General features: G+C 45.3%; 1 protein-coding gene across 18 annotated transcripts in view; it reads right to left on the reverse strand.

Moving 5' to 3' along the window:
* tns1a (tensin 1a) overlaps positions 1–13,030 on the reverse strand; it is a 94,911-nt gene extending 81,881 nt beyond the window's left edge. For 6 of the 18 annotated variants that reach the window (XM_074627447.1, XM_074627445.1, XM_074627444.1 and 3 more), the window contains exon 1: positions 12,170–13,029. In XM_074627447.1, coding sequence (XP_074483548.1) covers positions 12,170–12,265 — 96 coding nt within the window. In that variant the 5' untranslated portion in view covers positions 12,266–13,029. Of the gene's footprint in view, positions 1–3,330; positions 3,427–12,169 lie in introns of those variants that run through there. The other 12 variants (XM_074627453.1, XM_074627451.1, XM_074627449.1 and 9 more) reach the window with 4 other exon arrangements.
* Positions 13,031–15,496: the final 2,466 nt, after the last annotated feature.

Below are 15,496 nucleotides of genomic sequence, written 5' to 3' on the forward strand. Positions count from 1 at the left end.
AAGTGGGTTACAAGAATATAACTATTAAACTAACAGTATACCTATTCACTGGTAGTATAGTTCATAGTATAGTTGCAGTACAAAATACTACTTAGATGTAAACTAGTTGTGTTCTCAAAGTTTACTATTCTTACACTTAAAGTACACTTAGAAGTATACTTTTATAAACTAAAAAGTGTGCCAATTTAGTCCCAAGAAGTATTGAAGTAGTGCACTTACAAGTACTAGTACATTGATATTAGTATACTTACTACATAAAGAATACTTGGGGGGAAATATACTTGAACTTTCTTAAGTATACTTCATAAAATAAACTTGAAGTATACTGCCTTTCCATCAGGGTAACGGAGCCACCTGAGCGTAGTTGACACTTTATATTGGCCAGTGCTTCAAAATTAGCTCTTTAATTGGGATTTATACTCAAGTAAAAGTCGAATGTTTTTAAATCTATCACTTCACGCAATAGAAATTTGCATCACAGCTCGTAAAAGAAAAAAATTAAATATATATGCAAAGTGAAAATGTTAAAATCAAACTATTCATATGACCTTGTGTTCAAATGTAGTTGTAGCTGAAGATGTGGTCCTTGTCCTTTCCAAGTAAACTGATAAAGATGATGGTGTTGCCGCGACGGCCCGCACATAGAGACGCCGAGACAGTTTCATTACTCAAGAAACTCCTCACTCAGCGCAAGCTAATCACCAGGCAGCGCTAGGAGATATTAGCAGGGGGAAATGACATTCCTAACACACGACGCCAGGCCACACACATGCAGAGGTGACACACGCAGAGGCGTGGCAGGCAGTAACGGTCCAATCAAAGCCTGATTGATTTTCAGAGCTCTCCGGGGGGATTCTGTTCAGTCAATAAGGGGACTCTGTTAGACAACTGAAGACATGATGGATCTACCATACATCTGGACTTACAGTGTTTCAGCTGCCTGTCTTGTACGGGACTACGGCAGTCGTTTTTGAGCCGCCTTAAAATCACTTCAGATTCATGAAAGTATACTGATTATCATTATAATGAGAGCAATCCGATAGTGTCACATAAAACACTAGAAAGCTAAAAGATCACGAGGCAAACAACCACCAATGTGAAGAAAAAGCAATTATTTTATAGACACACTTTTAGTCCAATTCAAATTAAGATCCTTAATGTCCCATAATGCAACATAATAGCATCTTTCATTAGACCCTCACTGCCTTGTAAATGCTACTTCTCGTCGGCCTGCTCCCAATTTGCAGAGGCAGACGAGAAGAGTACCGGCATGGCAGCAATAACACAAACAAACAAACCGATCGATGCAGCGGTAGAACCAGCAACTCCGTGTTCTAAGAGGTAAAATGACTGTTTTTGTGAATGGAGTCTGGTGGCTTTGAAGAGAGCAATATATACATATTCCCTGTCGTAAAAGGGCTGTCTGACGGTGAGGGAAAGCTATGAAAATATTCTAAATATAGCGTCCACTTTCCGACGGGGAACTGAAGTTATATCGCTTTCTTCAAAGCCACCAGACTCCATTGAAAAAACGGTAATTTTACCTCGCAGAACACGGGAGTATATATATACAACACCACGCCTATTAATTCAAACTCTGTATCATGCAAAAATAACTTGCTAAGTGACCTTTTCAAAAATACTGTAATGTTAAAAACTTGACTGTTCAAAATGATATAATTTCTGCAAAGCTTGCCTCGCTATTTTACAGCAAAGAGAGACAGTGAATATTAAAGAGAGAGTAGTTGGCACGAGAAAACATCTGTAGTGAAACGTGTGACTCCGCAGAACACTGTGAACATAATCCCGGCTCTTAACGGACTGCACTCGGTGTAAACACCGGCGGGAAACTCTCCCGTGAATATGTTAAAAATCATATCGCCGGTTGCTGTGTCAAATAACGGTGTGTTGTTATTCATAGCGGAGCTGCTTAGCATATTGTAGAGCAGTAATGAGCTCACAAGTATTTGGCCGGGCGCTGGAGGAACTAGCCTGCATTTGTGGCTGTTTCTGTCAGCATGTCAAATCTAATATTCTCTCTCTGTGTGTGGGGGTGATACATTATTAATAGCATGTATTTGAGGAGCTTTCTTAGAGCCCGCTTTCTCGCACGTCACTCAGCCCTCTCCTCTTCCTCTCTCTCTGCTGATGTCACACCTCACAACACTCCCCCCTCTTCATCTTCCTTTTTTTGTTGTCGATTTCGAAAAGGGTGATCATGTCGGATTGGAAGCCTCGCATCTGGACAACTCAATGTCTCACTTTGCATATGAACTGCGTGGGCGCTTTGCCTCTTTCCCCCTTGCATCTAAATGCCCCCCCCCTACCCCCCACACTGCAAGCTACAGAAAAGTAGGGCAGATGCCTCATTTAACACTTGGGTGCGATCATTACACACTGTGTGTACATTATACAACAAAAAAAAGAGCAATAAATCCACCTACTTCTCCGATAAAGAGGGTGTTGCACTGCAGCTAGGAGCATTAAAAGGGAGATAAAGTGTGATGCGGCAATGTGTTAACATACAAAAGCCCACATTTTTTTTACTCTAATACGTGTCTGGAGTGCTTGTAGAAGGTTTCTCAAATACAAAAAGACAGGTTTGAACACTGAATTTATGTTCCTCTGCAAGATCTCCATATTCACGTGCTTCCACAGTCCACATGTCCAGAGGTGTGTTGGCGTGCTTGACTTTTTTTTTTTTTTTTAAAACCAAGATGCTGCGTGGAAAGCCCCAGGTTTCCTGACACACTCAGTCAGTCCCAGCTAGGCAGGAGAAGCGAGCAGCAGCAGATTAAATTATACAGGAGAAACCAGAAATAGCTCTAGTGCCGAGGCCGCGTGGACTCGAACGCAAGAACGCGCCCGATGCGAGTCGCCACAGAGCATGTCAACCAGATTAGCCCTGCGAGGATCACGGAGCGGACTACTGTAGATTCGGCCGGCCGTGGACAAACTTGACCTCTAGTGACCGAAGGATGAATGAGTAGAGAAATCTAATCTTTTGGTTTTTGGTTAGCGTGAGTAAACTTTGCAAATTTTGAATCAGACTTCCTTCAAAAAACAAATTTCCGCCAACTTCTAACACATACAAGAGTCAGAAGCAACAGTGGTGCTGCTGTGTTTCAAGCCATTGACCATGAACTTCTCACCTCTTTACACCTCACACATAAACATAACATGGAAGGTCACTTCAGAGCATTTGATAAAAATGTGAGCAGAAAAAAAGCCACTCATGACTGCATCCAAAATACGGCACTTTTTGTTGCCTCATCTTTTTTCCATGATGACCTTTACGCGCGTACATCCCCCCCGTCTGTGATTTCTTACCCAGAACATGCAGGAGAGGCAGACCCAGGTCCTGGCCCTCCCTGCCAGAGCGGAGGGCAGAGACAGAGACACAGAGGGCATCCTGAAAAAAAAAAAAAAAGCTGCTCACGGCAGATATCCACAGTATTCCCGGCGGTTCCCGGCGGTTCCACGCAGGCTTTGGCGACACGGATCCATGCCAGACGTGCGAGGTGCACAGAGGGTGGGGGGAAAAGGAACGCTGCTCTCGTTTTTCCCCTCTCTGATGGCCTTAGTCAGTCTCCCGCATCTGAGCTCCCTCCCTCTCTCTTTGCTTGCGTGCTCTACCTCTTCCACTCCTGGTCCTTCTCTCTCTCTCTCTCTGTCCCTCTTGAAGTGTGGTAACTTTATTCCACGGAGTAAAAAAAGGGGGGGAGGTGAGTCCTGGCCTTTATTTTTCTCCCTCCCAAAACTCCCCTCTCCTCAAATGATCCTTGTTAGCCCCTCCTTTCCCTTCTCTTTACCCCTCTCACACACACACACACACTTCATTGACCACCCGTCCAACCCCTTTGGCTTCCTCGCGCTGCATACCTCACCTCTCTTTTCCCCTCTCCACCTCTCCTCTGCGGAGCATGCTCGCTCATGTCTGCGCTAATGTCACTTCAATTTTTCATCGGCAAAAAACCCCTTCCTGTTTCCAGATCTCCACTCTTCCCCTTCAAAAATATCTGCAGGTCTCGACAGCTGCCGTGACGCAGCCGAGTGGCCGGACAAACAATGAGGAACTAACAGGTACTTGCTGCAGAAATTGGGGGGTTGGGGATGATTAGAGAATAAAGGCCATGTGTGCACAATAATGACCGTATGGCAACACATGCATTACTCTTCTTGCAGTTAAAGCGGTGACCATTGTAGACTCTTTTTAGGGGTGCTCAAGCACACCTAAATCTCAGCACCCCTAAAAAATAATGATCAAACCCTCTGAGACCCGAGGGATCGCCCGCTGACATTACTGTCTTTAAGAGGCTGTAGCGGGCTTAATCTTAAAGCTAGAGTGAAGATGGGTTTATCATATGAAACTAAAATACCAAAGGGGTCCCTTGACCTCTGACCTTAAGACATTTCCACCAACTTGATTCAGAAAAGGCAGAAATTGGTGCATAAAAATGCCCCCCAATGTTGAACAAAACCTCTGCCCTTGACTATCACATTCTCATTACGAGCCTGAGACCTGAGTTTTGCGTGAAAACTGACACAACTTCTTCTTCTTTTCATAAGAAACACTTGACGGGGTACTCCAGCAATTCAGTATTACACTTCCATAAAGTTACAACACTTACAAGAGACAAAAAAAGAATGGCCAAAACTGCCAGAGATATCTTGACTTTTAGTCAGTATGAGCTAAACTCCATCAACACTGGATCCTACATTCCCCATAATGCAACTCAACAGCTTTATTCATAAGACCCTCTTTGCTTGGTAAATGCCCACATCTTTCAAACTCCATGGCCCAGTTTGTAACTTTGTGTAAAAAAAAATTGGTAGTCTCCAAACACAAGATAACCCTGATGACATCATCGGGGCACCTGATTTGACTGTTATCGCTCACTATAAGCACCATAGATGTGGGTCAGTAGGGGCCTACTACGCCTACTATGTTGTAAAAGTGAAAATGAAACTTAAAAGCAACACGTTCTAAAATGTTGTAAAACTGAAACATTACGTTTTTAAGACAAACAAAACAACTTCTTTAGGTTTTGGCAATAAAACTGCAACTTCTTTAAGTTTAGGCAATAAAACTACAACTTCTTTAGGTTTATGCAACAAAACTGCATCTTCTTTAGGTTTTGGCAATAAAACTACAACTTCTTCAGGTTTATGCAACAAAACTGCATCTTCTTTAGGTTTTGGCAACAAAACTACAACTTCTTTAGGTTTATGCAACAAAACTACAACTTCTTTAGGTTTCCGCAACAAAACTGCAACTTCTTTAGGTTTAGGCAACAAAACTACAACTTCTATAGGTTTCGGAAACAAAACTACAACTTTTATAGGTTTCGTCAACAAAACTACTTCGTTAGTTTAGGGCAAACTTTTTGTTTGTCTTAAAATAACTACGTTTCTAAAGTGAAAGTGAAACTTTATGCTTGTGAACACAAAGACAACTACACATTGTTGGTTGCACACGGGATGCGAAGCCCGGTCTCCTTGGTGAAAGTCTGGTGTTTTTCTGTCCCAATCATCGCCTCCGACCTCCATCCCATAAGGAGATTGACGCTATCTACAGCGCCTGACTTCAACTTCAACTCCTGTCATAATAATCACTAGGGGTCGCCATCGTCTTCTTTTATTCCTTCTTTCGGTGATCGACCATGTGAATAAATGATGAAACCTACTATTGGGTGTAGCAGGGCCCTACTGACCCATATCTATGAGGCTTATAACCACTGATAACGCCTATTTAATGGCCTGATAACAGTCCAATCGGCTGATCAGGGCTACTTTCTCAGACTTTATTAAGCTCTCCACAGAGCCACAGAAGATCTACCAGTGTTTTGTCAGGCTGAGTAGTGACGAGTAAAACTGAACTTCACGAGAAAAAGTGTCTCTTTAATTGTAGCATTATAAAAATTATAATTAATGAAAATGATTTTTCTAAAGAAAATCTTACAAAATTGATGACAACCCTTTTTTAACCTCCCTGCATATATCCCTATATGTGTGTTTTTCATCCTCCCAGTTCCTCTGTGTGTACATATGCAAAATATTTTACATGTGTACGGGGATTACTATGTGCATGTGTACATCTATATAAAGAACAGCACTGAATCAACATTATACCAGCGGTGCGGGCACATTACATCACTCCACAGTCAGATCCATAAAGGGCTAAGAGCCAATTCATTTTGAGAAAACACCCTCTATTGATCCCTGCTGCACTCCATCACTTCCACTGTAACAGTTACCTCAATCCATAGGCTAACCTGACACATAATCTGTGTGTGTTTGTGTGTGTGTGTGTGTGTGTGTGTCTACCCTCTGTGTATACTCTATTTACATAATGTCAGCACAGTGTGGACGCAGCGGGGGGAATGCTACTGGTTGTGTTATAGCACTCCTGCACTGGGTTTTTAAATGGATTTGGTGACTACACTTCTTTCTCCCTGCAGGTCTAAACTGGGTTGCTAGCAGCCTCTAGTGGCCTCCAACCAACCCTCAGACAGTCTCTGCAGAAAGCCTTTTTATAAATGTACATACACAGCTCATGCATGCATCTCATGTTGTTGTTTCTTTTCTGTCTGGATGCAGCCAGAATAGCCATTTAAGTGACACTTTACCACCTGCAAAAAGCATTGATTTTTTTGGCCTGCTATTGGGAGTGGTGTGTTTTCTCAGTACAACATTTTTGCACAGTGAGGTCAGGTTCTTATTCCCTTATTCCCAATGCAACATGCACTGAAAACACACAGGCGGGCAGGCCACAAGCACATACACTTTATGTCCCACTGAATTGTGCTCTTGGAAAAAGATGATTTAAAGCATCATAGGGGTAAAACTCTCCATTAAATCCCAGACTAATGACGTTAGCAGCCCTCTACCTATTTAAAGGTTGGGGTATAAATGTGTACATACACTGATAAATGCACAGAGAGAGTTGATCACCAGCTCCACCGAGATGTTCAAGTATTTTGGTTGTACTAGGGAAGAGAAGAGAAAGATAAGTATTCCACATTGACTCTGCTGGAGAATCCATCACATTAAAGCTTTAATGCTAAAATAACAAAGCATCCATCACGCTGAACGCCGGGCTCAGAAACACAGCGAGCCATTCAGGGCACAAGTCTGCAGCTCTCTGGGCGCGGTACCTGCCGCTCGCCACGGTCGGACGACATTACTCAGCGTTGGAGAGGTAAGTTGGGAGATAAATACAACGAGGCGATGAATGAGGTTTTCATGGATATGCTGGAGAGGCAATCTGGAGAGAGAGAGAATAAGGAGCCATTCAGCGTACAGGTTTCCCATCGCCCTCTTCTCTTTTGGCTGTCTGCAGTACTGCCTGATGTGAATTTACTGCCCTGGGGGACATTAGTTAAATGAATAGGGGAGGCAAGTAAACACAGAATACAGAAGGAGAGGAGAGGAGAGGAGAGGAGAGGAGAAGAGAGGAGAGGAGAGGAGAGGAGAGGAGAGGAGAGGAGAGGAGAGGAGAGGAGAGGAGAGGAGAGGAGAGGAGAGGAGAGGAAAGAAGGCACGGAAATGAGATGAAAAAGAAGGTAAGACAGAAAGGAATATAGAGGAGAAAAGAGGAGATGAAATCAAATAAAAGTGACAGCTGGAAAAGAGAGGAAAGAGACAAGGAGATGAGAAGAGGGAAGATGAAATGACAAGAGGAAATTCAGTGAAATAAAAGTATAGAAGCAGAAAGTGAGGAGAGGAGAGGAGAGGAGAGGAGAGGAGAGGAGAGGAGAGGAGAGGAGAGGAGAGGAGAGGAGAGGAGAAGAGAGAGGAAACTAGACTAAAAAAAAAGAAGGAGGTGAAGGAAAAAAGAAAAAGAGAAGAGGGCAGGAGATGAAAGGACATGAGGAAATTCAACAAAATAAAAGAAAAGGAACAAAACATGAAAGGGGAGAGGAGAGGAGATGAGAGGAGACAAAAGGAAAGGAGAGAGGATTCAATGAAGTAAAAAGAAAGAAACAGAACGTGAAAGAAGGGAGGGATGAGAGGAGACATGAGGAAAGGAGAGAGGATGCAATGAAATAAAAGAAAAGAAAACAACATAAAAGAAGAGAGAAAAGGAAAGGAGAGACGATTCAATGGAATAACAGAAAAGGAACAACACAAAATAGGAGAGGAAAGGAAAGAAAGGGAAAGGAAAGGAGAGGAGACATGAGGAAAGGAGAAAGGATTCAATGGCCTAAAAGGAAGGAAACAACGTAAAAAAGGAGAGGAAAGGAGATGAGAGGAGACATGAGGAAAGGAGAGAGGATTCAATGAAATATAAGATAAAAGGAACAGAACATAAAAGAGGAGATTAGAGGAGGAAAGGAGATGAGAGGAGAGAGGATTCAATGGAATAAAAGGAAAGAAACAACATAAAAGAGGAGAGGAAAGGAGATGAGACACGAGGAAAGGAAAGAGGATTCAATGAAGTAAAAGGAAAGAAACAGAACATTAAAGAGGAAAGCAAAGGAGAAGAGAGGAGACACAAGTAAAGGAGGGAAGATTCAATGGAATAAAAGGAAAAGAAACAACATAAAAGAGGAGAGGAAAGGAAGGGAGATGAGACATGAGGAAAGGAGAGAGGATTCAATAGAATACAAGGAAGAGAAAGTGGAGAGAAGAGGAGACAGGATGTGAGGAGGAGAGGAAATGCAGGCGAGAAGAGGGTTACCCTTCCATAGTACCAGAGTCGTGTCGCCATAGTAACACACATGGAGAAAACCTTTACACATCAGCCCTCCACCTCCCTCTCTGTTTCCCTTTTCTCACAAAACCACCACAGTCAAACATGCCGACAATATTCCGAGCCCGTCTCCCGTTGTAACCCGGCCCCGTCATATGGGAGGGGGGGTGGGGGGGGGAACGGGACTGTGTGAGCCGCGTTGCCATGGAAACTGAACACCTCACAGCGGTCCTCGGAGGGAAGACACAGAGCCTTACCTCTCCACTTTCACCTCCCAGTCGGTCACGTGACCAGCTGCTCTAGAGCTGCAGCTGGAGAGCGACACACTGAATGGTTGTCATGCACACTGCAAAAAGTCTCCTCGTTTACTCATTTGTACAATGAATGGAGCCACTGCAGAGCTCGTTTGCAGGTCCATTTTTGAAAACACTTGCTACAGTGGATGAAGGGCAGCCCTACTTATGAAATATATTGGTGATCGGCCAACTGTTGTTGCAATAATTGGATGAACAGCCGGTGAGAACTTACTTAGAAACAGCAATATTTTATGTTCCAATCGTCAGTGATAAAAAAACAAAAATATCCAAGCGAGAAATAGGCTATGCCTTTGCTGAATCTCGTTTAATTTTAGAACTAGATCGCCTAGTTTCACACAGCTTGGTCCATGTTTCGGGAGCCGGACACGTCGCGCTGGATGGCCCATGGTTGTATTAAGAGAACTGGATACAGCGTTGGAGGCGGGGCCCCGTTCATTCCTATGAAAGTTGCTCAGTGGCGCATGAAGCCAAAAATGGCTCGACTTCCGCGTGGAAAAGTACCCGGATCTTCCGGCGATCTTCCGCATCCATTTGGCCAACAGAGCAGGCGCAGTAGCGTCCGCTCGGTCACATGGCTCGGTCACGGGGTCAAAGCTGTCACGCTGCCGTCACGGCTCGCTAACCCCGCCTCCCAGCCCTCGCTCCAGCCTCGGTCTGGGTCTCATTCACATGAACGGAGGAAGGGAAATAACTCTGGATTGAGCTATTAGTGCATTTTACAACTTTTAAGACCCCTGATTTAAATAAGGGCTATTCAAGTGTACTGTAAATGTATGGAAAAAAGTATTTTTGGGCCCAACGGCATCACGTGACCGACACGGATGCTGTTTTTGCCACTACGAAAATTGGCATCAACGACCGGCGCTCTTCCTCGGGGCTTGGGCTGGCCATCTGCAGTCCAGCCAAAAATGCATTGTTGCAAGAAAGAGCGGGAAAGTGAAACATTCGTGCCAAATTATTGGTGTAAAAACGATACCAGGTAATACCTGTCTGTCTGTTGAATCATAAAACCCCTGTTTTCTTAAAACAAGTGAAAAAATCTGCCAGCGTCGCAAGAATATATAAACATTTCCCCAATAGAAACCAACTTTTGTTTCTCTGTATCCTGAAATAAGAAAGATTAAGGAAGACTGGAATGAAGACTTGATTTTGGAAAATACTTTTAAAAAGTTCAAGTTCTAATAAAAGAAGAATCTCTGTAGTCAAATAGAGACAACAATTTGTTCTTTATAGTACTTAAATAGTAGTTTTATAATGGGGGTAAGTGAATGAGCCTTCCAAGGTATAAGGAAAAAGGGTACAGTACCTTATATCCATACCTTCACAAGGCTACATCCCTGGTGACAAGTCCCATTTTACAGTGTAAGTACAAGAGTGCCTCTCTCTATAACGATAAGGCGGGGGTCAATTCGAAAAATCTTCATTTACCACATGGATTTGATATTTGTTTTTATATAACAGAGTGTTTCTAAGAGTGAGAACATTTCAAACAAAATGTTCTATATTGAAGAAAACAAAATGCCAATGCTGAGAGGACAGGCTGTAACTGAATGAACATAATGGGTTGGGGATTCATTGCATAGGGTCGAGGAGATATATAATGAGTGTGTGTGTGTGTGTGTCTGCGAAGGCACTAACAAGCTCCACACACATTTACACACACATACGAGAGAGTGCGACAAGGGGAGTGTGGTGGGATTGAGCGCGGGTGTAGAGATAAGGAGCTGCGGCAATGGGGCGGGGGGGCGGTAAGGGGGTGCGGGGGGGTTTTGCTGCTGGTGTTGGTGCTGGTGGGAGGGTGTTGGGGCTTGAAGAGACGGGCGGCTGCAGCAGCACTGCACGCTATACGGCGTCGCCACAAGCAAAATCACCACCACCACAACCACCACCAGACTTTATAACGCCACCGCTGCCAAGACGCTTCTCAGAGGGAGAGTTGCAGCAATGCAACACTCAAGTTTCAAACATTTCTGACCGATATTTACGTTCAGGATCGGATGCAAAATTAGCCAACGATGAGGATAAAAATGACCCAAAAGGTGTCTTTACTTTGCGATAACATTCCCACAAGGGAAACCGATTATTTTTAAAAACTGCTGAGGGTGCAGTACATTAAGCTGGTTTGGTCAGTGTTGCCTGCCTTAGGGCAAGTGCTATAAAAAAAAAAAAAAAGCTCTCTTTGCTCTAGAGAAGCTCATGGCGTTTAAAAAAGGAAAAACACCTCCAAAAATGATCCCAACCCCATCCCCATTCATCAGAGGATCACCTCCGGCACTGTTCCTGGCGTCCTCGCCGTGTGTGTAAGTGCATGTGTCAGAGGAAATAGTGCCATTTAGTTGTTACACATGATTGATTATGTGCTAGAGAAGAGCACCAAAAAAGCAAAGATTGTGCTTCCAGGTTTTTGCTAATAACACTGGCTCCGGGGGGGGGGGGGGAACAGACAAAGAAACAGAGTGTGCGTTCAGCTGATAGCATTCAATGAACTCCGGTTGGCCTTACGCATGTGCCATGCGACCATCGGATATATGGCGCAGGGAAATGAAAGACAAAAAAAGGCACAAATACAGAGTGACGTGCAATGGCAAGGAGATGAATGGGGGGGGAATCAAGAGCTCTTTCATGGGGAATACGCAAACCCCCCCAATAATGGTGCATTACAATCCTGCAGTTCCGAAAAGCAAGGTGACCCTATGTACCAGGAGCAACTACCGTTTGTTCCAGGTGGTTGCTGCAAGTGCCTGGCATATCCAAAAAATCCACCCATCTTTATCTGGAGCAGCTGCCTGGAGACCACTTGGAGATGTAACACTGACCTTGAATCAGCACTTAAGAGAGGCACACCAAACCAGTCTTCCAGAGCCCCAATGGTCCATGACCAGTCGCCCAAGCTCCTTTTCACAGCTACGTCATTTGGTGGTTTAGGCAAAACCGGCTGCGTGGAATGGATGAGTGGTATGATTGAGGCCCATCTCGATGTATATTTCATGCAGGATGAGAATTCCAGATGTGTTTTTTTTTTTTGGTGGAAAGAAAGTCTTCTGGCTGCGGGGTCGAAGTGAGACATGAAAGACGACATGTGCAGAACTCGTCATCTGAGTCCACTGGATCCCAGCAAACCCCTTCCACCAACCCCCCCCTTCCGCGAAGTCCTTACCTTGTCTCGCTTGGCCCCCCGCAGAGGAAAGAAGCAGGCGAAGAGGAACTTGCCCCAGCTGATGACGGCAGCCAGGCACCAGTTGAGGCGAGCCATGCCTGCGTCTGTCCCGTCTCGTCTGCCAGCCTCTTATCTCCCCCCCCCCGTCGGCGCCCGGGATAGGATCCTGCAACCCCCCGTGAAAAAGAACGACGGGAAAAAAAAGACCCCGCGGAGAACGGGAGAACCTCTTGTCCTACTCCGTGGAGCAGAAATGAAGACGACGACTGGGGGATTTTATTTTCCTTTCTGGTTTTTTTTGGGCAATTTTTGGCTACCTGTCTGGGTATGTGTCTGCAATTCCAATTTGATGGGGGAACAAGGGGGTGAAGCTACTGGCGTCCCACAAATGGACTAGACCTTTGGACAGTCTAGGGGGACCCAAAGCATCAAGAGCCTAAAACTGTCCTCCTGTCTCTCCATCCATCTGTCTTTCCTCCTCTCCTCCGTCTTCTTCTGTCTCCACAGCCCCGGTGTAGATGAGTCAGTCCTCAAAGTGTGATGAGCACCGTCGGCTGCATAATGCGAAGAGCCCGTCGCTGATCGACGACACTGTTACACACACGCACGCTGGCATGCCCACACTCCCCGTCTCTCACACACACACATGTACGCACGCCTGCAAAAAAAAACCACAACAAAAAAAGGAAAAGAAAAACGCTGTCCTGGCACATACATCCACAGGCTGAAGAGCCCCCCTCTCTCGTCACACGGCTCCCCTCCAGGCTCAGGATCCCCGGTGCTTCGCGCTCACACACTCCGCTTTACACACACTCGTCTCTCTCTCTCGCTGTGCTGCTCTCTCACACATACACACATGCACTGATGCTGCAGCACTTACTCAGCCAGCGCGGGAGGAGGGGAGCAAAAAAGAGTGAGGAGAGGAGAGAGTGGAGGGGGTGGGGGGGTAGAAAAGGAGAAATGACTGGGAACATAACGGTCGGAGAAAAAAGATGGAAAAACAGAAGGGGTTTCTGCTGAGAACGACACATTGAGTGTATTCATTGAGTGTTTTTGTATTTCGGAGTGTCGCCGAAAGAGAAGACGAAAGGCGACGTGCGTGCGAACGAAAGTGCGCATCAAGTAGTGATCGCTGGGAGAGGTGGAGGAGCAACAGAACGGAGTGAACGGAGGGGTGGACGGATGATCAAGAGAGGGGAAGAATGACAAAAAGAGAAGCGAGTCGCAGGAGGAGAATGTGAGAATATTGAGTACTGGCGAACACACACACACACACACACACACACACACGAGCAGCATGCGCAACACACAAACGGACGCGCGGCAGCCGTCACGGTGCAAGGCGGATACAAGGCAGGCACGGGGTGAGATGATTGTAGTGTGTGTGGTGAATTGGGTCGAAGGGAGAGAAGGAGGGAGGAGAGAAAGAAAGGATGGAGGATGACAGAAGAGGAGAGGAGCGGGGTGTTGAATCATTGTGTCTTGGGTGATTATTTCCCTCACACACACACACACACACACACACACACACACACGACTGCAGGTGGTGCACAGGCTCGTTCACTGTGCTGCAGTCTCTCTACGCTTCAGTGGGAGCACATTTTCACTGCAGAACGCTTTTCTCTGCTATACCCCCCCACCCCACCCCCCCCCACACACACACACACAACCCCAACCCCTCCCACCCAGCACAGCACCACCACCACCACCACCACCACACCACCACCGCCACACCAACGCAATCACAACACATCAAAGCAATGAGCGAGGGAGATAAAGTGTAGAGAGGATGCTGTTCTGTCAACCAGAGCTAGCTTAGCCCGAGGGGGGGGCGGTGGATGGGGGGGGGGAACATAACACAAATTGTTTGGCCATATGGAGAAAAAAAAAAATACAAATCTTTGCATTGACAGAGAACTGCTCCCATCAGAGCTACTCTTCATATTATCAAATCTGCATTCAGTGCACATGTCGGGGTATAAACACAGTACATCATCGATGTGTTCCTGCATGAGATGGGATCTTGCGTCAATGGCTCTCTTAGTAAAATGCATTTGCAGAATAAGTGCGTGTGATGTAATTTATAAGCCAATGTTGTGCATTGGCTTATGATCAACAACTACTGAATGAAAGGATGAAAATCCAATGAAATTTAAGGTTTAAAAAAAAAAAGTACTGAGATGCCTCTGAGTAAGGCAGCTTCCCCCCTAGCAGCTAACGATACAGAAGCACTGAGTAAAAACAAGCGCAAAAACAATTTAAAAACAAAATAGATGTATAATAAAGCATTACTTTCAGTATGTGATGATGAGGAAATGCAGCCTTCAATCTTTGATTTTAGTCAGGATTCAAGACTATATACTACTTCGACCCAAAGAAGATTCTGGACCTGGTAAATATTACAATTATAGAGGTATAAAATATAAAAGAAGAGGGCTTTGGTCACGTGATAACCAGAGTATCGAAGGCCCATGGAGTCATCACGTACCACAACCATTCAACAATTAAAAAGATCTCTGCTGGTGCACCCCAAAAGGAAGGATCCCTCTGTGAAGAACAACTGGATACACCCCAAAAAGCAGGATCCCACTGGAAAGAACGACCGGGTACACCTTAAAAGGCAGGATCCCACTGGAAAGAACAACTGGATACACTCTAAAAGGTAGGATCCCAATGGAAAGAACGACTGGGTACACCCTAAAAGGCAAGATCCAACTGGAAAGAACAACTGGATACAACCTAAAATGCAGAATCCCACTGGAAAGAACGACTGGGTACACCCTAAAAGGTAGGATTCCACTAGAAAGAACGACTGGGTACACCCCAAAAGGTAGGATTCCACTAGAAAGAACGACTGGGTACACCCTAAAAGGCAGGATTCCACTGGAAAGAACGACTGGGTACACCCTAAAAGGCAGGATTCCACTGGAAAGAACGACTGGGTACACCCTAAAAGGCAGGCTCCCACTGGAAAGAACGACTGGGTACACCATAAAAGGCAGGATTCCACTGGAAAGAACGACTGGATACACCCTAAAAGGCAGGCTCCCACTGGAAAGAACGACTGGGTACACCCTAAAAGGCAGGATCCCACTGGGAATAACAACTGGATACACCTCAAAAGCCAGAATCCCACCAGAAAGGCCGACCGGGGCTGATATCACGACATCACTTGCAACAACTGTGATGAACCAACTGTGACGGGTCAAACGGCAAGGACCCTGGGGAAAAGACCGCTAGAGCACCGGATGCAGCCATCAGCTGACTGGTCACATCATGTCCGGAGAAAGATCAAGGAAGACACTAACATTCGACACCAGAGAACAT

This window comes from Sebastes fasciatus, chromosome 24, assembly GCF_043250625.1.
Source record: "Sebastes fasciatus isolate fSebFas1 chromosome 24, fSebFas1.pri, whole genome shotgun sequence".
NCBI classification, from domain to species: Eukaryota; Metazoa; Chordata; class Actinopteri; order Perciformes; family Sebastidae; genus Sebastes; species Sebastes fasciatus.